We start from the raw sequence: 26,941 nt of genomic DNA, 5'->3' as shown, positions 1-26,941 counted from the left end.
CCAGTGAAATTATCTCTGAAAAATAAAGATGAAATAAAGGCTTTTCAGGCATATAAAAGTTGAAAAAATGCATTGCCAGCAGACCTGCACTACAAGAAATGTTAATGTCCTTTAGGCAGGAAGAAAATGATATCAGATGGAATTCTGAATATACACAAAGAAATAAAGGGCACTGGAAATGGTACTACATGGGTAAATGTATAAGATTTTAAGAATATCTTTAAAAGATAATTATTTTTAGAAAATAATGTACTTTGGAATTTATAAAATAGGTATAGGTAAAATGTATGAAAATAATAGCATAAAAGCTGGAAGTGAAGAAATGGAAGTACACTATCATAAGGCTCTGATACCTTACATGAAATATATAGTATGATTTGAAGGCAGACTGTGGTGAGTTAAAAGCATATGGTATATATGAAACCCTAAAGCAGCCACTGCCACTAATATAATAAAACAAAGTTATATACAATAAGTCAATAAAGGAGATAAAATGGAATAATGAAAATACTTAATGAAATCAAAAGAAGGCAGAAAAAGGGGCAAAGGTATTTAAAAAAAGATGGTACAAATAGAAAACAAATAGCAAGAGGATAGCCCCAAACCTAGCCATATCAATAATCACATTAAATACAAATGGCCTAAATATGACCATTAAAAAGGAGACATAATCAGACTGAATTTTTTAAGAAAATACGTGAGAACAAACTATATGAGAGACATACTTTAAAAACACAAATAGGTTAACAGTGAAAGAATGCAGAAAATGGAGAAAGATATACTATGCTAATGAACTGTCCCTCAGTGAGTTAAAGAAACCAACGACTAAATTTTTGGGCTTATAGGATAGCAGATAAGAAAAGAAACAACTTGCTGAAAAGCTGAAACTGAAACTGTGCACCAAGAGTAAGAAACCAGTAACTAACAGAAACTCTTGAGCTGGCAGGATATCAGATAAGAAGCAACTTGCTGAAACGCTGAAACTCCCTTGGCTTCTGATATCAAGAAAAAAAAACTGGCTGAAATCAGTTGGAACCAAGATGGCCCACTGGAATTTGCACAGAATGAGCTTGCTGACATCACAGCCTAAATTTCCACCATATGTTTCATACTAACTCCCCCTGATTTGCACATGAGACCTGTGATCTAGCATGAAGAGATAACTGCGCATGCCTAAGGACTTCCCAGCCCTCCCTTTCCTTCCACCAATCACCTACTGATCTCAGAATCTACCCCCTGAACTTTTCCTAAAATAAATATTGTCTTGAAGCCAGCACAGGGAGACAGATTTGAGCTTGACACTCTTATTTTCTTGTGAGTCAACTTGCAATATAAAGCTTTTCTTTTCTCAAAAACTCAATGTCATAATATTGGCTTCTAGCACATCCAACAGCAAGACACTTCTGTGCAGTAACACTAATAGTGGTCAAAAGAAAGCTGGCTATCTACATATGTCTACCTATTTATCTAGAGGTATAAATCTCATCTATATCTCTATCACACATATTTCAGAGAGGCATATTACCAGGGATAAAGAAGGTCATTTCATAATGATAAAGAGGTAAATTTATCAAGAGGACATAACAGTCTTAAGTGTTTATGCACCTAATAACAGAGCTTTAAAGTAGATAAAACTTCACAGAACTACAAGGAGATATAGAAAAATTTACAATTATGGTAGAAGATTTCTTTTTTTTTTTTTTTTAATTTGAGACAAAGTCTTTCTCTTTTGCCCAGGCTGGAGTACAATGGTGCAATCTTGTCTCACTGCAACCTCTGCCTTCTGGGTTCAAGCGATTCTCCTGCCTCAGCCTCCTGAGTAGCTGAGATTACAGGCGTGTGCCACCACTACCAGCTAATAGTAGTATTTTTAGTAGAGATGGGGTTTCACCATGTTGGCCAGGCTGGTCTCAAACTCCTGACCTCAAGTGTTCTGCCTGCCTCAGCCTCCAAAAGTGCTGGGATTGCAGGCGTGAGCCACCACGCCCGGCCAGTTATGGTAGAAGATTTCAATACCCATTTCTCAATAATCCATAGAATAAGGAGGCAGAGTTAGCAAGGATATAGTAGACTTAAATAACACTGTCAACCAAGTTGACCTAATTAACATATATAGAACACTCTACCTAACAATATTAGAATGTTCATCCTTTTTGAGTGCAAACAGAATCTTTACCAAGACAGACCATATTCTGGGCTGATAAACTGGAAGTAGCTCAAATGTCCATCAGAAGGAGAATGGGCAAACAAATTGCGGCATAGCCATATAATGGCTACTACTAAGCATTAGAAAGAAATCAACTGGTCATACATGCAACACCATGGACAAATCTCAAGATAATTATGTTCAGTTGAAACCGGACAAAAAATACTACATACTGTATGATTCTATTTACATAATATACTAGAAAACCCAAATTAGTCTATACTTTCGGAAAGCAGATTAGTGCTTGCCTGAGCAGGGTTGGAGTGGGGATGTGGGTGAGAGGGTAGGAGAAAAGGATTAAAATGGAGCAGGAGAAACTGCTGGGGCTACTGAGTATGTTCACAGTTTAATTGAGGTGATGGTTTTATGGATGTCTGGATATGCCAAAGCTTATCAAATTGTACACTTTCGTTACAATAAAAAGTCAGCCCATTTAGAAGTTTATAAAGAAAAGTGAAAATTGTTTCTCTGCTCCAGATCTTACTTAGGTTTAGAGTTTGTATTTTCTTTCTTTCTTTCTTTCTTTTTTCTTTCTTTTTTTTTTTTTTTTTTTTTTTTTGAGGCAGAGTCTAGTTCTGTCACCCAGACTGGAGTGCAGTGGCATGATCTTGGCTCACTGCAACCTCCGCCTCCCAGGTTCAAGCGATTCTCCTGCGTCAGCCTCCTGAGTAGCTGGGATTACAGGCACCTGCCACAGCGCCCAGGTAATTTTTGTATTTTTAGTAGAGATGGGGTTTCACTGTGTTGGCCAGGCTGGTCTCGAACTCCTGACCTCGTGATCTGCCTGCCTTGGCCTCCCAAAGTGCTGGGATTATAGGCGTGAGCCACTGCACCCAGCTTTTTTTTTTCTTTTAAGGGATGGGTCTTGCTGTGTTGCTTGGGCTGGCCTCAAACTCCTGGGCTCAAGCAATCCTCCTGTCTCAGAGTTTAGCATTTCTTAACATCATCTTAACCCACACTGTTCAATATAATAACCTACTAGCCACAAGTGGCCATCCAAATTTAAATTAATTACAATTAAAATGTAAAACTGGGCTAGGTACAGTAGCTCACGCCTGTAATCCCAGCACTTTGGGAGGCTGAGGCGGGCGGATCACGAGGTCAGGAGTTCCAGATCAGCCTGGCCAATATGGTGAAACCCCATCTCTACTAAAAATACAAAAATTAGCCGGGTGTGGTGGTGTGCGCCTGTAGTTCTAGCTACTCGGGAGGCTGAGGCAGAAGAATCACTTGAACCTGGGAGGCGGAGGTTGCAGTGAGCCAAGATGTGACACTAACTCTACCCTGGGTGACAGAGCAAGACTCCGTCTAAAAAAAAAAAAGGAAAACTCAGTCCTTAGTTGCAATAGGCACATTCCAAGAACTCAATAGCCATTTGTGGCTAGAGGCCAACATATTGGAGAGTTCAGATTATAGAACATTTCTGCCATTAGAGAAAGTTCTTTTGGATAGATTTTTCCTGGGCTATGTAGAGACTCAGCACTATTACAAGCAACTTAGATCTTTCACTGGCCACTTATTGAGCACTTACTTTTGCCAGAAACTGCCAGGTCCTTTATATGAATTATCTCTAATTCTTGCAGGGAAAGTCTAAGAGAAGCTTGAATAATTTTCCAAGGGTCACAGTTACTAACTGGTATACCTAACATGTAAACCTATGTCTACCTAACCCCAAAGCCTAAATTCTTATGTGGGTCTCATATCTCCTGTGACTGGGCCATACCCCTTTCCTTCTATACTTGTGAAGGATTCTTTTCATATTCAACCACGGAGTCTTATATTTATCCCTCCTAAATTTTATCTTGTTCGATTAAGCTTATTGCTCCAGATTGTCAAAATATTTTAGGATCCTCATCCTGTCATTCCATATGCTCACTCGCCTTCCAAGCTTCATGTATTTACTGACTTTGATAAATATGGCCCCCCTAAACTTCATCTGAGTGATCGATAAAAGTCATTGCTAAGACAAGGGAAAGGATGAAGGCCTGTGGTCGGCTATCAGAAACCCTCCCGCTTGAGGTTGACATCAGTTTACCAGTCTGTAACCTTCAAGATACCAGCATACCAACCCACTTCTACTCTTATCTCCAGATTCTGAGGGATATGTTCTATATTTGGAGCCTAAAGACCTACTAGCACCATCTAGAATCATATGCTGGTTATAAATGACTTCCAGATGTTAGCCAAACAATGTTTGCTTCTAACCAAACATAAGGGCCAGAAGGATCAAGATATTGGCACCAGTGTTGATGCTTGTCATTTCCACTTAGCCCTCCTTGCTGCCCTCACCTCTAAAGTGGTTGTTTGATAATTTGTTGCTAAAAGCAAACCATCCCACAACAGCGGCTTCAAATAATAGCAATCATTTATTTGCTGATGAATTTGAAATGTGGACATGGCTGGGTGAGAACAGTGGGCCTCTACTTTACTGTGGCATTGGCTGAGCTTAAAGAACAGCTGTGGACTGGCACAATGAGGTTCCTCTAGCACAACTCTGAGAGTCTTGTCAGCTTTTCTCATGGCTTCCTGCCGCCTCCTCCCCACCCCGCTTTCAAACACTGCCCATATTGACCAACATGTGTTTCCCACAATGTGCCATCATTGACCATCTCTAGGGCTCCATCCAGTGTGCCTGTCCTTTTCCATGAATCCTCGAAGACTCAGCCAAGGTGTCACCTCTACCTAGAAGCCTTCCCTGATATCCCCTGCCCCCACACAACTTGGTTTGCATTACTGTCTCTCTACTGTGTTCCACAGCACGCTTTATTTCCCCTTTTCAAAGCACTTATCCCACTGTAATGGATTATCCTCTTTGTTTGCCTGTCTTTCCCATGAGATCCTCAGCTCTTCAGGGAATGAAATTGTTGTCATTTTGCATTCCCAGACCATAGCATAGTGTGTAAGATATAGTGGGTGCTCAATCTGTTGAATCAATGAGTGATATGATGATGACAGGTTCTGGAAGTTAAAATGATACTATCGAAATACCAGATTAGCAACAGGACCTGGCACCTGTAAAGAGCCACAGTGAAGCAGGTTCTACCGGACATAAGATTAAATGTGTTCAAGTCCATAAAGCATTTGGAGCAGTGTCTCTCACATAGTAGGCGCCATATAAGCATTTGTTGTTGCTATTATCATTGTTACGATGCCTGCGGCTTTCAGGTGTAGAGCTGTCTTTGCCAAAGGTTCTTTTTGCTCTCCCATTAGAGTTTTTCTTTAACAGGGACCTTGGACGACGTTGGCACTTCCTCCTCCTCTGGGAGTTCCCTGGGAGGAATCCTCTGGAAGAGAAAGTGTGTTCAAGACTAACAGAGTCTGCATGTGTTTTTCTCTTGGCAAAGGCTCAGTCCCTGCTCTAGCACCATTAGCTTCGCTCCTATTGGCTTCCACTGCAGCAGGTGGATGCAGGGATCACCACCTGCCAGGTGCTTCTAAGCTTCCCCAGGCACAGCAGGGTTAAGAAAAGGGAGAAGTGAGTTCAGGGACAGAGTGCTCTGGTATGCCGCCACCCTGGGATCAACAGCTCCCATTCCCCCAGGATGTCCTTTGTGGGAAGGCTGGAAGGAAAGCCGCCCACTGAAATGAAAACTCCTCACACTTTGGGAGAGGGTTTGGTCTGCACCTTAATTTGGAAGAGGTGTCCAGGTTTTTCAAGTTCCCACAGGCCTTGTTCTTGCCCTGCCTTTCTTGGGTAGCCGGAAGCTGACAAGTCCCAGAGTTCTCTCGTCATGTCCGTGCCCCACCGTGCCTGGAATCTGGAGGAACTTGAGCACGGCAGTTTTAGCCTGAACTGTGATTAATATTTGGTGCTGGGAAAACTGGGGGTTCTGGGCTAAGCCTGAAATTATTCTGGGCAAGGGGGAAAGGGGAATTTCCAAGATGCCCTCGAGAGAATGAGCGGGGCAGGGTCCTGGGTAAGAGGCTTGCATGAAGGGGGAAATGGAGAAGGGTGATAGGGAAACACCCCTGGGTAGAAGGGCTAAGAAGCAAGATAAGTGGGAATGGCAGCTGCAGGGCCCACGAAGAGCCATAGCTATGGGCAAAGTTGGCACAAGAATCCTGGAGGAGAATGCTGGAGGCTGGTGGGTGATATGGAGGAAAGAATGGGGTTGAGATGTTCTACCTGTGCTCCTCCTCCATGTCTCAGGTTAAACCTCACTTCCTTAGAGAGGCCTTTCCTGATCTTCATAACCCTCATTCCATTCCGGAGTCAGTCTCCGTGGGTCTGGATCTCAGCTCCTCACTTACAAGCTGGACAACCTTGTCCAAGTGTTTAAACTCTTTTAACTTCAGTTTTATCAATCTGTGTTATGTGGCTAAAGATAGTACCTTCTCACAAGGTTGTAAGGATTAAATAAATTAATATATTGAAAATGCTTAGCACAGAGCCCAGGTCTTGACTGGTAAGAGTGATCATGACATCTGTTTAATGGCCTGTCTCTCCTACTACTGTGAGGTCTGTGGGGCCGGGAATATGCTGTCCACTTTGGTGTCCCCCAACGGTTCGGTGTCCCCCAAACCTAGTGCAGGGCCTGGCTTGTTGTAGGGGCCCAGTTGAATGAATGTGTAAGTGACCAGGGTGGACTCAGGTGGTTGCATCCTTGTGGGGGTTAGGGTCTAGGGTTATATTTCACTGCATGGATCCTTTCTTTTTCTTTCTTTCTTTTTTTGTTTGAAATGAAGTCTCACTCTGTTGCCTGGGCTGGAGTATAGTGGTGTGATCTCGGCTCACTGCAACCTCTACCTCCTAGGTTCCAGTGATTTTCCTGTCTCAGCCTCCTGAGTAGCTGGGACTAAAGGCATGTGCCACCATGCCTGGCTAATTTTTGTATTTGTAGTAGAGACGGGGTTTCTCCATGTTGGCCAGGCTGGTCTCAAAACCCTGACCTCAAGTGATCCACTAGCCTCGGCATCCCAAAGTGCTGGGAGGCATCTGCCACCGCACCTGGCCTAAACATTTTTTTTCTAGGTGATCCAAGTTAGAAAAGACACAAGATGGCTGGGTGTGGTGGCTCACTCCTGTAATCCCAGCACTTTGGGAGGCTGAGGTGGGCGGATCACGAGGTCAGGAGATTGAGACCATCCTGGCAAACATGGTGAAACCCCTTCTCTACTAAAAATACAAAAAAAATTAGCTGGGTGTGGTGGCGTGCGCCTGCAGTCCCAGCTACTTGGGTTGCTGAGGCAGGAGAATGGTGTGAACCCGGGAGGTGGAGATTGCAGTGAGCCGAGATCATGCCACTGCACTCTAACCTGGTGACAGCGAGACTCCGTCTAAAAAAAAAAAAAAAAAAAAGACACCAAGACACCAAGATTATTCCTGGATAGAATAACTGTGGATGACCATTTGTCTTTCCTTCTAGTTTTTTATTCCATTATCTATTTTATTTTTGTGTTCTCTATAATTTTTCCATACCAAAGGAAGGATTACTTTTCTAATGGCTGAGAAAAGAAAATGTTATTAAACAAACATAACACTCTCCGTTGTCTGGAGGTGAGGAGCCATCACTGAAGGATAAGAATGGGTAAGAAATGCAGGGAATAAACAGTGTGTGATGGGAAGGCTTCTCAGCCTTCCAAGGCCTGTTGGAGGTTTCACAGGATGTTCCTGCCAAGGGAATTCTCAAAGCTCAAAGCCATGGGGGTGGAGGCCCTGCTTCCCTCCGTCTTAAGAAGGATGTGACTTGGGCAAGTTTCAGTTTTAGCAGGATCGCCGTGTCTTCAGAGGGAAAGAATGTTCTCAACCTTGAATCTTTTGCCAAGAAATGGTCCTGAGTGTTTTGAGGGGCAAAACTGCTGCTCCTGCTGCTCACTCAAGCACTGTTACTTGATATCAGCGGATTATTTCTCTCCAGAGGCTTGGGGCCCCTGGATGGAGGGCAACCCTAGCTGTTGCCCCAGGGGGAAGGCAGGGAGGAGGCTCGGACGGAGTTAAGAAGCCTAGGTAGGCTGAGTTCTAGCTCCAGCTGGCTGCATGATCCTTCAATCATTGAGCCTTAGCCTTCCCATCTAAAGAAAGGAGGACATCTTCCCTATTGATATGGAAGATCTTCCCTGTTGACATGGAATTCCGAGTGTAAAGTAATGCTATATGTGAAAAATGCCCTGGAGATCATAAAGTGATGGACAGATGCTGTTTGTGAATGAGAAGAGTATTGGTGGAATAGAGGAAAACATATACTCTCTTCAGTGAATTAAGTTTATGTTTCTTGCATCTGCCGATTCAAAAACATGTATGGCATTTCCTCCTTCTTGTAGGAGCTTCCTGTATGTTATACTGTCTGTTCCTCATTTGCCACATGTTATAGATGAGAAAACTGGGGCTAAGGGAAGATAGACTGATCTGGTTTTCCCAAGATCACAGAGCTAGTAAGAGTAGGGGAGGAATTATCACCCCCATTTCTCCGGATGAGGAAACTGAGGCACAGAGAGATTAATTCATTTGTCTGAAGTTATAGAGCCAGCAAGTGTGAAAGTTATACCTGAGTCTAAAAGAAAAAAATCTTTTTTTTGAGATGGAGTTTTGTTCTTGTTGCCCAGGCTGGAGTGCAATGGCACGATCTCGGCTCACTGCAACCTCTGCCTCCTGGGTTCAAGCGATTATCCTGCCTTAGCCTCCTGGGATTACAGGCACCCATCACCACACCCTGCTAATTTTCTGTATTTTTAGTAGAGATGGGGTTTCACTGTGTTGGCCAGGCTGTTCTCGAACTCCTGACCTCAGGCGATCTGTCTACCTCGGCCTCCCAAAGTGCTGGGATTATAGGCATGAGCCACTGCGCCAGGCCCCCTGAATCCAAATCTTTTAATGTTACTAATTTAGGGTTCATGGACTCTTGAGGGGTTCTCAGAAAGACATCAGAAGGAAAGTTTGCATATGTGTACATTTTTGTGGGGAGAGGGATTCCATATATTGAATCAACTTCTCAAATGAATCAGAAATCTTGGACCTGTAGTTGGTGCATAAGTAACTCTTTCTGTATTTAAACATTGATCATACTACAAGAAAAGCTTTAGTGATGGCAAGTTACTCTGGCACTTAAAATGAGCTTAATTGTTACTGTGCTTCAAGGCTGTGAGTCAAAATGATTGATTTGCCTTTGATGCAGCTGGCCAACTTGAATTTTTCTTTCTCCTGGCTTAATAACTCTTCAATATCTATAAGATGTCAAGATCAAAATTTTTCCTTCTGATACCATATTTTGTTTAATCTTCAACTTAGGTGCAAACCCTAGAAGAAAAAAGAATGTAATTCAACTCTTCAGTAGCCAGGATTGCCTGTCTCCAACTCCTTCTGAATCTAGTTATGTTGGATACTGGGAGAGAAGCATGTAGACTCTTCGGGCCTGACCTTTCTGATTTTTCTCTGGAAGGGCTTCACTGAAGCGGCACAGAAGAATAATGTTTCTACAGCATAGATCCAGGGGCTCCTCCCCACCAGGAACCCAGCTTAGCAGGCAGGCTGTTCATGTGGAACTCGCCAAAACCCCGTGCAGGTGGATGTGCGGAAACACCAAAGAACTGCACGATTGTCCCTGCCTTTGGAAGGTCTCATTCCCTGCCATTCCTTCATTCAGTCAACAAACTTGGAGGACCCAGTATGTGCTACATTTTGAGGATAAAGTGATGAACAACACAGACAAGATCCCTGCCCTTGTGGAGTCTATATTCAAACCAGAGCTTGACCTTCAAACTGAGAGACCAACTTAAAAATGGGGCCATCTGGCCACTAACTGTTATACACCCTCTGCTTGGGACACACGGTCTCAGCCCTCCTCCACCTTCAAGTCTGATAGGAGAGAGATTTCAGAGTGGCCCAAACAATCTAAAGTAAAAGTGAACAGAGTTCAAAATAAGTCCTCAAGGGCTGAGGGGAGACCAAGGGGAAGATAATGCGGTGAGGGCACTGAGAGAGGGATTCCTAGAGGAATTGCACCTTGCTTTGAATTTTAGCCCTAAGCTGCAAATCCTAGCTAACTTCTAAGTAGATGCTGACAGCTGGCTTCTATTTGGCCTGCCATATTGAATGGCTTTGTCCCCAGGACATGGTGGAGATTTAGACAACCCAGGGCAGAAAATCCTCTAGGAAAGGAAGTCTGAACTACACCGCTGGCTTTCTGAAAGGACAGGATTTGAGGAGCTGGGATGGTAGTAGGGGAGAGGGCAGCTGGGTGGGGTTTCTTCCAGGAAACAATGTGGATGCAAGATGCAGTCCTCGTCCCTGGCCTGCCCTTACCGCTTTAGTATTTCAGATGAGTCAGCTCTCACTCTGCCACCTGCTTTCTGTAACTCTGCAGCAGGCCAGTAGCCTCCAGTCCACCCTCTCCTCCTCCCAGGGCTCTGGGGTGAAGCCCTCCCCAGGAACTCCCTGGCTCCCAGTACCCATGGGAGAAGCTCTTTTCAACTGACATGATTTATTTTAACAATAAGGGGAAAAAACCACATCCGATTTCCACAGAATTAGAGTTCCTCCTGACACGCCTGGACTTGCCAGTTGGGAAGGACACTCTCAAGCCGTCCTCTATGCCATTTGCCGTTCTGCTGTTCCTTTGCTTGGAGGGAAGAGATGCCTGTTTCTATAGGGAGGAAGTTTGAAGTGAGAAGAGAGGACAAAGATTCTGTGAATGGAAAGAGCACTGGACTGAGAGTTCAGGGATGTGGCCTCCGGTCCCAGCTCCACCACTACTCAGTTGTCTGACGAAGGAAACAGAAAGTTGTGATACAATGTGGGTGACACATTGCCTAGAAAGAAGTGCCGTTGTGATACGTTTATGTTGGTGGGATGGGGGAAAGAAATAACAGGTTTGTATGGAGTGTTATGAAAGAATTAAATCTTAACCTTCCATTGGGGTAAGCTGATGGAAACAACCATAGCAAAGGACAGACTGAATATTTTTTTATTCTCTTTATAGAAAATAACAGTAAAAAAAAGTATTGACATAGGAGAAGGAAACAAAAAGTTGTCAGGAGTTAATGAATAGAAATATTTTTTTTTCTGGATTTTATGGTGTTTGTGGTATTTGTTAGCTTTTATGAATTTGTAATTTGTTGTAATTTCTTTCTAAATAAGTATTTACTTTTGTCTCTAATTTTGTCCATCTATTTTTGAATTCAATTTTCAAATTCTAAATGCTTCTCTCGGCCGGGCACGGTGGCTCATGCCTGTAATCCCAGCACTTTGGGAGGTCGAGGCGGGCGGATCACGAGGTCAGGAGATCAAGACCATCCTGGCTAACACAGTGAAACCCCATCTCTACTAAAAATACAAAAAATTAGCCAGGCGAGGTGGTGGGCGCCTGTAGTCCCAGCTACTCGGGAGGCTGAGGCAGGAGAATGGCGTGAACCCCGGGGGGCGGAGCCTGCAGTGAGCCGAGATCGTGCCACTGCACTCCAGCCTGGGTGACAGCGAGACTCCGTCTCAAAAAAAAAAAAAAAAAAAGAACAAAATGCTTCTCTCTGGGCCTCAGCTGTTTCCTCATCTGTAAATGAGAAGGGTGGGCCAGATGCTCTTTCATGTCTGGTGTAATGAAGCCCTGGAGTGGGCTGCCTATGACTGCACCCAGCTGTACCACACCCCACCTGGGTGTCTTTGGGTGAGGTACTTGGTAGCTCCAAGTCTCATCTTCCTTATCCAAAATGATGGACACAAAAATAGTATTGACCTCATGGAATAGGTGTGAAGATGAAAACAGACAATGCATATGGATGCTTCACACAGACCCTGGGGTGGCAAATGTGCTCAGTACTTGTTAGCTATTAGTGTGAGTCTACTCTTTTAGTCTATGAATTTTGTTAGAGGAACTCCTGCTTACCAGGCCTCTGGTTTAATAAAACATGACTGGAGTGACTCCATCCTGAAGTGAGTAGGCTAGGCACTCACAAGTCACCTATAGCGTTAATGCTTTATGGTCTGAAAATAGCCACATTTCTAAGCTCACCACCACTTATAATTACAGAAGATTGATGGCTATATAGGACATCTCCCACCAAGCCTGCAGAATGTCCGGATGTCCCAAGTGCAGCCCACTTTACTCAGAGATAATGTCAGTGAGCAGACTCAAGTTGAAGGATTGATGCTCACTAGAGCACCAACAGCCCCTACCTTTAGTGAGCACATCTGCACATTCCAAGTTTAATCATAGCTCCTTACAGCTTCTTATAAGCAGAGATGTTCCTAAAGGACAGGGGTTCCTCCTCCTGCTTTCTGGGCATGCCCTACTCTCTAATGGAGTAGTTTCCAATAAATTTGCTTCTTTGTCTGTGCTCCAATTCTTTCCTGTGTGAGATCTAAGAACCCACTCTTGGGGTCTAGATTGGGATCCTCTTTTCTGGCAACATCTTGAGTATGTGACCATGAGAAATGTTAGAAACTGGAGTGAAAGGTACATAAACATTTGAACCCAATGCCATTCTCTGGTTCTCCCAGAGGCACAGTAAAAAAAAGTATTGACATAGAAGAAGGAAACAAAAAGTTGTCAGGAGTTAAAGAATAAAGATTTTTTTTTCTGGATTTTGTGGTGTTTGTGGTATTTGTTAGCTTTTATGATTTGTAATTTGTTGTAATTTCTCTTTCTAAATAAACATTTACTTTTGTCTCTAATTTTGTACTTCTATTTTTGAATTCAATTTATTTTCCCGCAGACAGGGTCTCACTCTGTTGCCCAGGCTGGAGTGCAATGGTGAAATTATGGCAGACTGCAGTCTTCAACTCCTGACCTCAAGCAATTGTCCTGCCTCCTCAACTTCCTGACTACAGGTGTGCATGAGGACTATAGGCAGGCATGTGCCAACACATGCAGCTTTTTTTTTTTTTTTTTTTTCAGAGATGTGGTCTCGCTTTGTTGCCTACACTGGTCTCAAACTCTTGGCCTCAAGGGATCCTCCCACCTCGGCTTCCCAAAGTGCAGAGATTACAGGTGTGAGCCACTGTGCCCAGCCTGAATTCAATTTCTTAAAAGGACTCTCCCCACCCAATTGTATGAGCTATGCATGGCCAGATTTAGCAAATACAAATACAAGACACCCAGTTAACTTGGAATTTCAGGTAGATAAACACTGAGATGTTTTTGTTGAAATTCAAAGTTAAATATGCATCTTGTATCCAGCGGGAATATAAAAAAGGAAAGTAGTGGTCAACTCAACCAGGGTTGAAGTGGGGAGGAGGAGGGGAGTAGGGAGAGGAAAGGAAGAGGGGAGAAGTTTCACAAAGGAAGTCATACTGGAGCTAGGTTTTGAACATTAGGTTGGTGTTTACAAGGTAGGTGAGGCAGCGGGGCTTTCTAGGTGAGATGAGCCTGTGAGGTGTGGGAGATCTGCAAGAGAGATGAGGCGGAAAATGTAGGCGAAGTCCAGGCTGTGATGGGTCTGGATGCTGTGGGGAGCAGATTTTCTGCTACTGGGAGGCCCCAGGGCGTTATGCTGGGAGTTTTAGACTGGAGAGTTCCAAGACTGGGTTTGCATTTTAAAAAGTCCACCTACCTAGGGAAGTGTGGATTGTTCAGGAGAGGAATGGGGAGGCATCAGTTGGGCTCTTTCCATTACTATCCCTCCATCCCATCACCACTGGGGCTCTTTCATAACATTTCAACCACAGAGCCCATTGACATAAGATGTGTCACCCAGGGTCTGAGGCTTTGAACAGACTTTGACCGAGATCCCTGTGGGCAAAAAAGGAGGAGGAGAAGGAAGTACAGGCTGAAGTGGCATAGGTGCCCAATGTGGATTTGAGCTTCCCTCCCCAGGAGCACAGGTGTGGCCAGTTTGGATTTCCTTAAGTCCTCAGCTTCCTGGGTAATGACAAGTCAGAACAGCATGGCTTGGGAGAGTTATGTCACCTCCTCTGCTGAATGGGCTTGAGGTTCCTCACAAGTCTAGGTTTCTTTCCACTCTACCTAATCCTAGAGTGAAAGGGCAGCATGGGGTTAGAAAGGGCGCTGAGCCAGAGGTAAGGAGATAGAGGTTTGAGAGCAGTTGTGCCACTTCCTTGCGGTGCCATGGAGGGCTGGTTCACTTCTCTATTTCCTCATCGCTGTAATGTGAACATTGAACTGAGTTATCTCTGTTATATTTTCTGACTCTCATTTCCAAATATCACAATAAAGGAGAGCCAACCCCACTGAAAATGAGGAATAAAAGAGAGAGAAAAGATATAAAAACAAAAACAAAACAAAGGAGAAACTTCTTTAGGTTTAAATTTCCCAGTTCTTTTTCTCACCGTTTTTTTTTGTTTTATTTTCAAAGCTATACAGAAGTTCACACATATCATTATGATCTAGATATATTTACCAAGACATTTAAACATTTATGTATTCTGTTTTAAAATCCCTATTAGCTTCCCAAATAAAATACCCATCCATCATTATCAGTTTTTTATATATATATATATATTTGAGATGGAGTCTTGCTCTGTTGCCCAGGCTGGAGTGCAGTGGTGCGGTCTCGGCTCACTGCAAGCTCTGCCTCCCGGGTTCATGCCATTCTCCCGCCTCTGCCTGCCGAGTAGCTGGAATTACAGGTGCTGCCACCACGCCCGGCTAATTTTTTGTATTTTTAGTAGAGACAGGGTTTCACCACATTGGCTAGGATGATCTCGATCTCCTGACCTCGTGATCCGCCCGCCTTGGCCTCCCAAAGTGCTGGGATTACAGGCGTGAGCCACCGCTCCTGGCCTATATTTCTTTTTTTACAAATTCGTTCTCAGTCATACTTCTTCATGTTTTATAGTCCTCATAATGATAGGTTCTTTCTCAAATCTAACCAAAATTACTCATATAGATCTAATGCATTTCATCTAAATCCTGCAATGGGCCACACATTGCTCAACTCCATGGAGCCTCATTCCCATAGAAGGCAATAGGCATGGTACCCTCTGGAATTATGCAATTTTTGTATGCGCTCAAGACTCAGTACTTAGGAATGGCCAGGATCCACTCTTTTAAGGGAAGGAAATTGCCCTGGCATCATTATGAAAAATTCATGAGGTTGGAGTGCATGTTAGGCGGGGATAAGGAATTGGAAGACATGAGAGAGTTGTGTCCAGAACATGTCAAACTCAAAGCATTCTCCATTCAGGCTCGCCAATCTTCCCTCACATTCTTTCTGCTTCCCAACTCAACAAGTGGAAAATTGAGCTCTGATATCTCAATGGTGGGTCCATTGGTCCCAGAAGTCCTAATTCTAAGGCAGAGGCAACCTTGTGTCTGGAGACCAGATTCATAATTGAATTGCAATCCTGGGAAAGATGCCATTCTATCTCAATCTATATTCTTATTTTTGATATTAGGGGTCAGGCAGCAAGGCTTAAGATGAAGAGAACTTATTTCTTATTGTTCCCCCTTCTTCCTGATTTAGGAGCTCTAAAGAGAATTATAAAATTGATAATAAATGTCATTTTCAAGTTGCTTATTATGCGCCAGGTACTGTGCTGAGGAATTATGTGTAATCACTTCATCTTCATGCTGCGCCTACATGGTGAACGTGCAGTAGGCATGATGTGTGCCATTTTACAGATGAGTAAACTGGCACTGAGATTAAGTGGCTTGCCTTCAGTCTGACAGCCATAGAAAGCAGAGCCAGTCAACCCAGCTTCCAGTACCAGCGATTATGGTACACCACATGCTGGAAGAGGAGCTATAAACACATCACTTATTTCCCTTCCCCTGCAAGCTTCCTGATATGACATATCTGCCCTGAAATGAAAGCTAGGTCAGAACATATAGCCTGAGCACAAGGGGTGAATGTGGGGTGAGACTCAGCATGGACAGTGTTGCAAATCCCCTTACATGTGCAGCTGGGCTCTGAGCTGCTATTCTCACATGTGCAGAGGGACTCTGAGCCAGGCAGCTCAGGCCCTGCTGGGAAAATAGCACCCACCTCCCTCCATCCCACCCCTCTGGGGGAAACAAGGGTGGGGGTAGGGGAGATTCCCGAGGTCAAGAGTAGCTCTTTGCCCCCTCTCCAAAGGAGCAGAAAGATGTCCATTAGCTCCTAACAAAGGTGTCTTCTCCTTTTCCAGGTGCCTGGCACACAGGATAGAAATACATAATATTTATTAAGGAGTACTTACTATGATACAGGTCCTTTAGCTCATTCAAATCCTCACAGTTTTATTTTACCTATTTTATGGAGCTTCAGAAAGGCTTTAAGTAGCTTTTCCAGTGTCTATAGACCTAATGCATTTCATCCAGACTCTGCAATAGGGCCACATATTGCTCAACTCCATGGAGCCTCATTCCCATAGAAGGCAATAGGCATGGTACCCTTTCTGAGCAAGGCAGAGAGGGTACCTGCCTGGCCATACCCTCGTCTTATTTCCTTACTTGTTTTCTTTCTTCTTTAAGATATAGCTGATTAATCATTATTATGAAATGCCTCTTTCTTCTGGGTCTTGACATGCAGCTTCTAGGAAAAATGACAAACTCCCCATCTCCATGCAAATGAGAATTTTTTTGCAATTCTATGTTCATACAGAAAAATCCAAGTTAGGTCACTTTCCTGAGAGCTGTGGCATGCTACCAAGAAGAGAAGGGAGATAAGGAAGAAGAGAAGAGAGAGAACCAGGGTTTAAATCTAGAACTACATTGTGAACCACTATAGTCTACCACTTCCCTCAACACTTACCATTTTATTATGTCCAAGATGCTGGACCACAAGACATCAAGTCCCTGGGGTTTCTTTCCCTTGCACCTGTCCCGTAAAAGGCCCTGATCTTTCCTGTCCCTTTTCCTTCTCTGCCGGTGCCCTGTGGCCCTCTCTGTCTCCCGAATCTGGCTGCAGGAACAGGGTTTGTACCAGCCCAGTGGGGTCTCATAATTGCACCTCATCCCAAGGTCACTTCATTTGGTTAAAAATAAGCTCCATTTATTCTGGGAGTCTGTGTTTGGGGATGTCAAAAGACAAAATTACAACACATTTAGTTTAAAGATCTTAATTGGCTTTTATTTGCAATTCTAGAATCAGGCAACATCCTATTTTATAAAAATAGAATGAGTGGTCCCATGAGCTGACAGAGGAGAGTGGTTTTGTAGGCAGACAACTGCTAGAGGAAGCAGAAACAGAGAACAAAAAGCAAACTGGTCATTTAAAAGTTACTTTCCTTGTAAAGGTTAGAGCAGAGGAGACTTCCTTATATGCTGGCTAAAACTGGCTTGTTTCAGGATTTGGCTATTATCTTTCTCTCTCCTGATTTCTCAGAAGGTTAGATAAACAGTTTAGTTTCAGCTTGGTGGTGTGGAACTTCATTCAGCATGAGCAACTCCATTTAGGTTTGGCCTATTGGCCTAGTGCAGTAACTCAGTCCAAACCAATCACCCCCTGGAAATTTTATTTAATAGGAAGAAACTGTTTATACCCTATCTTTTCATTGCCCCAAACCTGATCCCTAGAGAACTTCTTGGTAAAGAGTTTATGTAAAAAGGTAATTTAGTTAGAGAGTCTTCTAGCCCAAGAATAAGGATTTCAGGTCCTGGCTCTGCCACTGGCTGATCTTAAACCTCTCTTCTTTCCAGTCTCATTTTCTCTCTCTCTGCATTAATCAAGAATGAGAGAACCCTCCAGGGGACAAGATGAAGGGGAAACAGATGATGTGCAAAGAAATCCTTGCTTTATGAGGGGAAAAAGTGTTCCTCATGAAGTTCAACAAAATGATGCAGGTAAAGCAGTTAGCTAGCACCTGGCACATGGCAGACACTCATAGCTGCCTAAGGCATTGGAGAACTGGATCGTGCTGCAGCCAGAGGCACCTGCAGAGCCTCATGGGCTGACTGCTGCAGGGTGTGGCTGATTGAGAGTGCTTTTGTGAGTTGGCCTGCAGGGTACACTTGGTAACGTGCCACAGCTCCCAGGAAAGTGACCTAAGTTGGATTTTTCTGCATGGACATAGAATTGCAAAAAATTCTCATTTGCATGGAGATGGGGAGTTTATTTTTCCTAGAAGCTGCATGTCAAGACCCAGAAGAAAGAGGCATTTCATAATAATGATTAATCAGCTATATCTTAAAGAAGAAAGAAAACAATTAAGGAAATACGATACTAAGAAAACAAGGGGAAGAACAATCTCCCCAAGGTGGATCCACCCAGCAAACCTTGACAGCATTTCCTCTTATCCACCTGAATAAAAATGACCAGCCCTTTCCAAATGGCAGAGAGCACTGAGAGGAGACACAAGGAGCAGCCCGCAAGCACCAAGTGAGAGGTGAGGCTCACGCTGTCCGTCGTCAGGGGCTCCTATGCACCGCCATCCTAGCGCTCCTCCTTCACTGCCGCAGGGAGGTGACCTGTTACCATTGTGTATGGCTATGATGTTCCAGATGCTGGGCATTTGGTAGAATGGGAAGGGGTACTCTATAGAAAAGGTGAATTTTCTAGTATCTTATTTTCAACGAGAAGAGATAGAGAGTGGGAAAGAAGGAGTGAAGGAAGGAAAGGTCAAGGATTTAATGTCTTTACTATTGCTTTTTTGTTCCAAGAACGGTGTCGGGCACTTTATAATGTGTTATCATTGTTTAATCCTTTGCAATGTGAAATATCTTTTTAAATGTAAGGAGCATCACTGGTTCAGAAATGGGTTCCTGTCTGTCTGGTGTCAGGGGAGCTACTGGGATCCCAGGCTGTGATGTCAGAGGGAAACAATGTTGTAAGTGGGGTGGAGTAGCAGTAAAGACAGTCAGCTCAGGGACTGGCCCGCCTTCTCTCAAACCCTGGCTTGGGCAGGTTACTTCATTTTTTTGGTAAAATGGGAACAGAAACAGAGCCTACTTCATAGGGTGGTTGTGAGCATTAAATGAGAAAATTACGTAAAATTCTTGGGACAGTGCCCAATGCACATGGCACGCAGAATAAATGTTACCTACTACTAATATCTGAATTAGCCAAGATGTCTGGAATTGCCTCACCAAGTTAAGGGAGACATCTTTCTCCTCCACAAAATGCGCAAGTCTCCTGGCATGGGATGAGCAGGCAATATCTGCCTGCTTCTGAGAGTTACCTTGTCAGAAGAAAAACTGCACTCTCTTGGCTTTCTAGAAGCACCCCAGTAGCCTTCTGAGGGGACAGAGCTCTGGGGCACTCTCTACAAACTTCCCTGGCAATGGGGCCCATCCTTGTTTAGCCAGAAAGAGAGGTTGATAAAAGAGGAAAGGAGCTCTTTGGCCTAATGCCTGCCACGTGGTAAGGTCTCGACATACAGCTGTCTATTCCCTGGGAATGATGCCCAGTTAAGGAGAGACAGGCAAAAATGGTTTCTAAACAGGATTTGCTGTTTCTGGTTTTCCAGAGAAGGAGCTGGGAATCCTGAGGAAGGCATGGGGAGTGGGGGCAGCTGGGGTTCACACTCACATGTGTGAGTTACAGCAGCTTTAACTATAGCTCTACAGTCCTCGCAGCTGGCTCCCTGTGTCTGATGCCCTCCTCTCCTCCACGGCCACACATGATACACTTACCTTGGCACACACAGCTGTAAATGGGAGATCTCAGTGGGCACCATGCAAAGTGCATAGCAGAGGGCTGCTTTCGTCACATGTGTTGTCATACGACGTGCGTTAAGGCTAAGCTCTATTTATAAGCTTGTGAAATGTGGGTGAAAACAGAGATAACCCCATAAGCTGTACCATTATATTTTATGCACTTTTCTCTGTGCGCATTATATGGCACAATACAAAGTGGTTAAATGAAGAGGCAGCCAGAAAGACAGAGGCAAGAAGGGTAAGAGAATGAGAAGAGGTGGCAAACCTCTCAGGGTCTGGCCCTGGCTATGAAGCAGCTGGCTGCAAACATGCTCCTCATACCCTTTGGCTCAGCAGATGACTGACGGGAAGTTGACAAGCTGCCCTCTACCATTGGCTTCTTCCCCTAGCTCCTTATTGTGGCTAATTAGTTCTTGAAGATGCCTTGTGCCTCCCTTTCCCATCCTCTCCAGAAGGTGAAATCTCCACAGCTGGCTTCAAACAAATGATTTTAAGCAGATACACTCTTGAGGTTTATAAGAAAAGGGTGTTACTTATTTCGGGGGCAAACATCAAAAACCAAGTGTGTTTTTATGGTTTTTCACATCTGTTGCCGAATTCCTAGGGCATCTTACCAACCCTGCTTTTCCTACTTAATTTATTAAAAACAATGCTTTTCACCCCTGTTGACAAAGTAGGCTGTGTTGAGTCATAGGAGAGTGATATGCACACAAGTATGCTTCCTGGGACTTAAGAGAGTGGTGTATCGTGTTTTCTGGGGTGGAGGTGGGGGCATGGGGTGAGGGTGGGGAAGAACTCATATCCAGTTGACTCAAGAAAACCAGAGGAGATACATACCCCTGTAACTCCTCAAGGCTGAAGTGTTTAGTGTTGTTTTCTTGTATTCCTCCCGGCCTGCCTTCGAGGCTGGAAAGGAGCGTCAATCAGGGGTCTTCTTTTTCATTGCCCTCCACTCTTGGCTGGACAGCTGACTTCCTCTCCTTTCTGCAGGCATGAAGTTACAGTGTGTTTCCCTTTGGCTTCTGGGTACAATACTGATATTGTGCTCAGTAGACAACCACGGTCTCAGGAGATGTCTGATTTCCACAGACATGCACCATATAGAAGAGAGTTTCCAAGAAATCAAAAGAGCCATCGTGAGTATGGGTTGGTGTAAAGGTGTGGATGACGGGGTATGCCTCCCCTTACATCTTAGCTTGAAAATGAGTTCCTTCTCATTGCCTTTTGCATCTCAGAAGAACACAGGATACCGATTGCTTATGTCTGTTCTTATGTTTCCCTCCACAGCAAGCTAAGGACACCTTCCCAAATGTCACTATCCTGTCCACATTGGAGACTCTGCAGATCATTAAGGTATTGGCCTGTGTCTGCTTTTTCCAGTATTTTTATCTTCATGTCTAAATGGCTCTGGGCTGAGAAAGAAATCCCTACCTTGTCCCCTTCTCTTTCCTAATCTCCAATGTACTCTAAATGCACCAGGCTTCTTTGTCAGATGATGTCTTAGGGCACGCTAGTGTCCCAGGGACATGTAACCCCTGGGAGGAATTAAAGAAGTGCTGCTTCCTAGAGAGTGATTGGGGGTGCCAGGTGCTCAGAGGGGACAGGATTTCTGTGGCTTGGGGGTAATTTTGGAAGGTCCCATGGAGGTAGCTAAGAAAACAAACAATGACTTAACCCAAGGAGGTTGTAGATCAGTGAATAAGAGGGAGGAAGGAATTTGGGCAGGATAAGATAATGGGTGTAAGATCAGTGAAGGTCGGACATAGAGGTGACCAGGTTTGTGACCCAAAGGACATATAAGTGAGTGGTGGGAGATGAGGTGAAAAAATACCCTGGAGTCATTTTATAAAGGTCCCTGGAGCCAGGCTGAGCCTCAGGCTTATAATACAGACAATAGGCTGGGTGCAGTGGCTTATGCCTGTAATTTCAGCATTTTGGGAGGCTGAGGCTGGTAGGATTGCTTGAGATCAGGGGCTTGAGACCAGCCTGAGCAACATAGCATGACCTCGTCTCTACAAAACAAAACAAAACAATTATCAGGGCATAGTGGCATGCAACTCTAGTCCCAGCTACTTGGGCGGCTGAGCTGGGAGGATTGCTTGAGCCTGGGAGGTCAAAGCTGCAGTGAGCCATGATTGTGTCACTGCACTCCAGCCTGGGTGCCAGATTGAGACACCCAAAAAGAATAAAAGAATGTGTGTTAGGGCATGCTAGTGTCCCAAGGACTTGGAATCCCTGGGAGGAATTAAAGAAGTGCCGCTTCCTAGAGAGTGATTGGGAGCTCCCAGTGCTCAGAGGGGATTAGGATTTCTGTGGCTTAGGGGTAATTTTGGAAGGCCCCATGGGGGTATAAAAGAATAAAAGAAAATAATAGCAGCAATAGAGAGTCAATGAGATTTTTGACCCCAAAGTTATATGATCATAAATTGTTTTAGAAAGACAGTCTGGTGCTGTTCTTACAATGGACAACGTGAGGCAGGAAAGCCAGTGACAAGATCTGCCCAATCATCTAGACAGGAGGTGATGAAAGTATGTTACAAAATAGCTGGCTTACCAGGTGATCATTCATTTTACAAAAAGGCCCATGAGACATGCCTTTAAAAGAGAGTTCCTCCAGTCCTGGGAAGTATTCTAGACAGATCCAGTTTTGGGAGGGATTTTGTATGACAGAGTGTAAGATATATTTGTATTGAGTTACTTTTTTCTCAGGTTTCTCTGCATACGTGAGACACACACACACACACCTCTTCATAATTCTTCTAAGCAGTGATTTATTTGTGGTGAAGAAATGTAGCCACTTACTAAATAATATTCTAGCCAACTGTATTATAGACACAGAAGATATGACAGCTAGAAGGGACCCAAAAGACCATCTATTCCAAAACCATCATTTTCAAATGAGGACAGGGAGACCTTGGGAGGGAGCATGACTAGTTAGTGGCAGAGTTAGGAATAGACCCCCAAATATATGCCCCCATCTTCAGATTCTTTCTCCTCTCAAGGTTGGGAAGTAGCTCATGTGGAATAAGAAAAGGAGTCAATAAGGATTCAGGTTCCTTCCCTTCCTTTCCCTTCCCTTCCCTTCCCTTCCCTTCCTCTCTCCTTCCCTTCCTTTCTCAGCCCCACCTTCCTTTTTTCTACAGTGTTCCTTTTTCTAGTACCACAGTCTTTGATAGTGCAGAGGGGTGTAACATTTTGCCCTTCTGGTTAAGAGAATCAGCAACAGTGAAGGAAGAGAAGGGTTTTTGTGTTGCCATCTAGGAAAAGCTGACACTGGGGCCAAGGAGGCTTTGCTTCTTGAATGAAGATGGGTGTGCTGTCCCACCGTTAACCACTCCCTGCTTAGACTGCACAGTTAATCTTCTGCAGAGTAACTGGCTCTCAGGGCAGATGGCGGGCAAACTTCTAGAAGGAAACTGTCTAGCCAACTTCACTGGGCTGTGCCTGGGAATTTAGAGACTATTTCTTTGGGACATCTGCACTCTGCAGGCTGCAGACCTACCCAAATATGCCCATTTCTGCAGCTGTCAGTCTCTCTTGCAAATCTCAGCCTCATTCCAATGACCTTTCTGGTTTAAAAGGACAGACTACAGGAGAGCTGAGCAGTGTGGTCCAGAGTAAGGTGGCCAGAATGAATGCAATGTGATTACAGTTGGAGGAATGCATACCTAGCAGGATGACTGGCATGCAACAGCCCTTGCATGTTGGCAGATGGGAGACATAACAGAGAGGCAACTTCAGCCCCTGTAGTGTAGGGAAGTTCTTTTCAAGAAAGCTGCTCAGCCATCAGTCCTTTTAAAAAGGAGGCAACTGGTTCCTGGAAAGATTTCAGTGGAAGTTAGTGATGACACGCTAGGGATACTGTAGAGAGAATTAGCCTATGATGGATTCTGGGCCCCATCCTTAGTAAATGTATTTCTCGGCCATACAGAAAAAGGGGAGAACTGGAATCTCTTCTCACTACTTTTGTCATAAGTAGCTTTGATGGGAATAAGAGAGGATGAACACTCTGAGACCATTACGAATTTTTCCAAAATGACTTTTAGTTCTCTCATGTATCGCTGCCCCTACTCAAATGGACTGCCCTGGTCTCCAACATAATGAGAGAAGAGGCCTCTAGTGTTTCCCTAATTTGTGTTTGTAGCCCTTAGATGTGTGCTGCGTGACCAAGAACCTCCTGGAGTTCTACGTGGACAGGGTGTTCAAGGATCATCAGGAGCCAAACCCCAAAATCTTGAGAAAAGTCAGCAGCATTGCCAACTCTTTCCTCTACATGCAGAAAACTCTGCGGCAATGTGTGAGTCACTGGGTCAGAATTCCAGCATCTGCTCCCCGTCTGCCCCAGGAGAGGCCAGGAAGTGCTGGCCCCCATTGGCCTCCTGATATGGTGCTTGGAGTCAAAGGAAATTCTCTGCGCACGTCCACAGGGAGAACTGTGGAGAACCTCTCCCAGTGGCCACTGCTTCCCCAGGGCTCCCTGCCTGCTGACAGCTCCTCAGATGGTCTCCTCCTAGATAACCCTCCCGGGGTGACCAACTTATGTCAACATATTCCTTAGTAAGAGGCATGGCAAGGACTCCAGTTCTACTGTAAGCATACCCCTGGTTTCTTTATTTCTGGCCCTTTGGTGTCTTTACATCAATAAACCTCTGGGTAGTTCCTTGGTATGGCCTATCCCTAAAGGTTACCTAGAAATTCATTGCGATCTATTCAAATCCAACATCAGAAACAAAACCAACACAAACCAACAAAAACTTAGACCAGGAGAGAACCTGGGCTCTAGCCCCATTCCTGCTGATTTCCTGTGAGACTTTATGGCAAGTGACTTCACCTCTCTGTGCCTCGGATTCTAAAATTGTTAGAAGAGTTGATGGCCCCTGTCCTACTTGCATTAATATGATAATGGACTCAAATAAATTCACCTAACCAGTTGTTTAATTAATAATTCATTAAAATTAATTATCTAATTAATAATTAATATTTAACAAATGTTTGTTGAGTGCCTACCCTGTGGGATGCAGCACTCAAGAGTGGTGATAAGACAGATATGGTGCCTGCTTTCCCAGTGCTGACAGTCTGATGTGTTCTAAATGCAGAAAAAACAAAAGGCGTGGGCAGATGCAGGTGACTCTACAGACAAGCTCTATTCTTCCGTGGCTGCTCCCACCTGAGTTTACTCATCTGACTCTCACTGTGGGAGGGAAGAGAAATGTCACTTCTCATGTGGGGAGGCAGGAGTAAGAGAGGGCCAGAGTGGAAATGTCCTCTGATAGGAGCTTCCTCCACTTTATCACAGCAGGAACAGAGGCAGTGTCACTGCAGGCAGGAAGCCACCAATGCCACCAGAGTCATCCACGACAACTATGATCAGGTAAGATCTGGGAAGAGGTTGGGGAAGATGGAAGATGAGAGGTAGATCAGGAGGGTGCCAGGCCTTCAGCCTCCTCTCCACTTAAATTCATGCATTCACTCTATAAGCAGCCATTGTGGGCAGGCCTCAATTCTCTGTGTCTGTAAAGAGAGTTTTGATTTTACCTCATTTGCTAATCTCCTGGGCTCCCCATCTCCATCATTCCTCCACCATTTTCTCATACCCTCATATATCAAGCCTGACCTGTATGATTTGGGGAAAGCACCCACTGCTTAAGATGGGATGACACAGAGGGAGCAAAGATCCCCCATGAAATGTGAGCTGTTACGCCTGAAACGTGTTACCTGCACGCTGTCACTGCGATCACTACCTGCCCCCCATATTGTGTGTAGTGATGAAGACATGGTACTTCTCATGTTGATGTTGGTGTAAAATGCACATCTCACGTGGATGTAGAGGAAGAAGCAGTGTTTCTCATGAGCATCAGTTCAAGATCTTGTTAAAATGCAGATTCTGGCTCAGCAGGGCTGGGATGAGCCTGAGTTTCTGCATTTAGATCACACTGTCAAATGATACCAATGCTTTGAAGAGCAAGAGTTAGGGAGTCTGTTATGGGCTCTGCTTCTTTGTGGAGAGACTCTGTAAGATAATGTTATAGAAATAGCTAAGAGTTACATGGTTCTTACTATAAGCCAGGTATTGCTCTAGGCACACAACAAGTATTAACACACATTCGTCCTTCCCAACAATGCTATGAGTCATTATCTGCGTTGGATACATTAAGAAACTGAGGCTCGAGCAGGTAAAGTAACTAAACTAAGTTCACACTGCAACTGCACGGCAGAGGTAGGATTCAATTCCATGCTGGCTGGCTCTACAGGACGTGCTAAAAGCATGAACTCAGTCTGCTGAGGAAGGAGGTGGAATAAGGCAGGAGACTTGGGTTTCATTTCCAGCTCTGTTACTAACTGGCTGTGTGACATTGGGTAGAACACTTGCTCTAGGGGCTTTAGTGCTCTAATATGTCAAATGAGGACAACATGCTCTCCCTACCCACTGTCCAGCACCTCAGGGACAAAGATGTTCTGGGATAACAGAAGCACTAAAGCAAGCTGGTGTGGAGAAGAAAATCAGCGGAACTGGCCAGTAAGGCAGATTTTTTTTTTCCTGTGAAAAACAGAGGAAAAAAAAAACCTGAGGGAAAAGAATGAAGAATTTTAAAGTTCTGTTTATAAGGAGCTGACATAATTTAACTACTTGTTTGTGGGGAAAAAAAATTGGTTGCCTGCGAGGAAAATAATATTGAGTCTGTATGTTATGCAAATATATTTCGTGACAAAAAACAAAAACAGAAACAAAACCTTGTGGGAACCAGCATATGAAGAAAGGGACTTGAAAACCATTACACAGTCTAGAAAGGTGGGTTCTTATGTTGATCTCTGATTTCAGCTGGAGGTCCGCGCTGCTGCCATTAAATCCCTGGGAGAGCTCGATGTCTTTCTAGCCTGGATTAATAAGAATCATGAAGTAACGTCCTCAGCTTGATGACAAGGAACCTGTATAGTGATCCAGGGATGAACACCCCCTGTGCGGTTTACTGTGGGAGACAGCCCACCTTGAAGGGGAAAGAGATGGGGAAGGCCCCGTGCAGCTGAAAGTCCCACTGGCTGGCCTCGGGCTGTCTGATTCCACTTGAAAATAGCCAAAAAGTCTACTGTGGTATTTATAATAAACTCTATCTGCTGAAAGGGCCTGCAGGCCATCCTGGGAGTAAAGGGCTGCCTCTCCTCTAATTTATTGTGAAGTCATATAGTCCGTGTCTGTGATGTGAGCCAAGTGATATCCTGTAGTACACATTGTACTGAGTGGTTTTTCTGAATAAATTCCATATTTTACCTA

The 26,941-nt window shown here is 44.3% G+C and overlaps 1 protein-coding gene across 4 annotated transcripts; it reads left to right on the top strand.

Annotated features, from left to right (window-relative positions):
- Positions 1 to 2,182: 2,182 nt before the first annotated feature.
- IL19 (interleukin 19) lies at positions 2,183 to 26,941 on the top strand. 4 transcript variants are annotated; one of them, XM_057301442.2, is made up of 9 exons: positions 2,183 to 2,380; positions 9,432 to 11,011; positions 12,851 to 12,965; positions 17,716 to 18,401; positions 20,662 to 20,807; positions 20,959 to 21,024; positions 23,816 to 23,968; positions 24,968 to 25,042; positions 26,492 to 26,941. In XM_057301442.2, exons 5-9 carry the CDS (start codon positions 20,664 to 20,666, stop codon positions 26,585 to 26,587), a joined length of 534 nt encoding a protein of 177 aa, XP_057157425.1. In that variant the 5' UTR covers positions 2,183 to 2,380; positions 9,432 to 11,011; positions 12,851 to 12,965; positions 17,716 to 18,401; positions 20,662 to 20,663; the 3' UTR covers positions 26,588 to 26,941. The 4 variants fall into 4 exon arrangements, with proteins under 4 accessions (XP_057157425.1, XP_063453464.1, XP_063453465.1 ...); XM_063597394.1 differs by lacking the exons at positions 24,968 to 25,042; positions 26,492 to 26,941 and having other exon boundaries at positions 23,816 to 24,292; XM_063597395.1 differs by lacking the exons at positions 2,183 to 2,380; positions 9,432 to 11,011; positions 12,851 to 12,965; positions 17,716 to 18,401 and having other exon boundaries at positions 20,470 to 20,807.

The sequence above is a fragment of the Pan paniscus genome, chromosome 1, assembly GCF_029289425.2.
Source record: "Pan paniscus chromosome 1, NHGRI_mPanPan1-v2.0_pri, whole genome shotgun sequence".
NCBI classification, from domain to species: domain Eukaryota; kingdom Metazoa; phylum Chordata; class Mammalia; order Primates; family Hominidae; genus Pan; species Pan paniscus.
The sequence above is the reverse complement of the archived record's forward strand: the minus strand, read 5'-3'. Positions and strand labels throughout refer to the sequence as shown.

What these genes read in the sequence shown, in the direction of transcription:
- IL19 (XM_057301441.2), top strand. Translation starts at nt 20,664, where the DNA reads ATGAAGTTACAGTGTGTTTCCCTTTGGCTTCTGGGTACAATACTGATA. An exon ending in AAGAAATCAAAAGAGCCATC is followed by an intron (nt 20,808 to 20,958) that starts GTGAGTATGGGT and finishes TTCCCTCCACAG; the next exon opens with CAAGCTAAGGACACCTTCCC. An exon ending in AGACTCTGCAGATCATTAAG is followed by an intron (nt 21,025 to 23,815) that starts GTATTGGCCTGT and finishes TTGTGTTTGTAG; the next exon opens with CCCTTAGATGTGTGCTGCGT.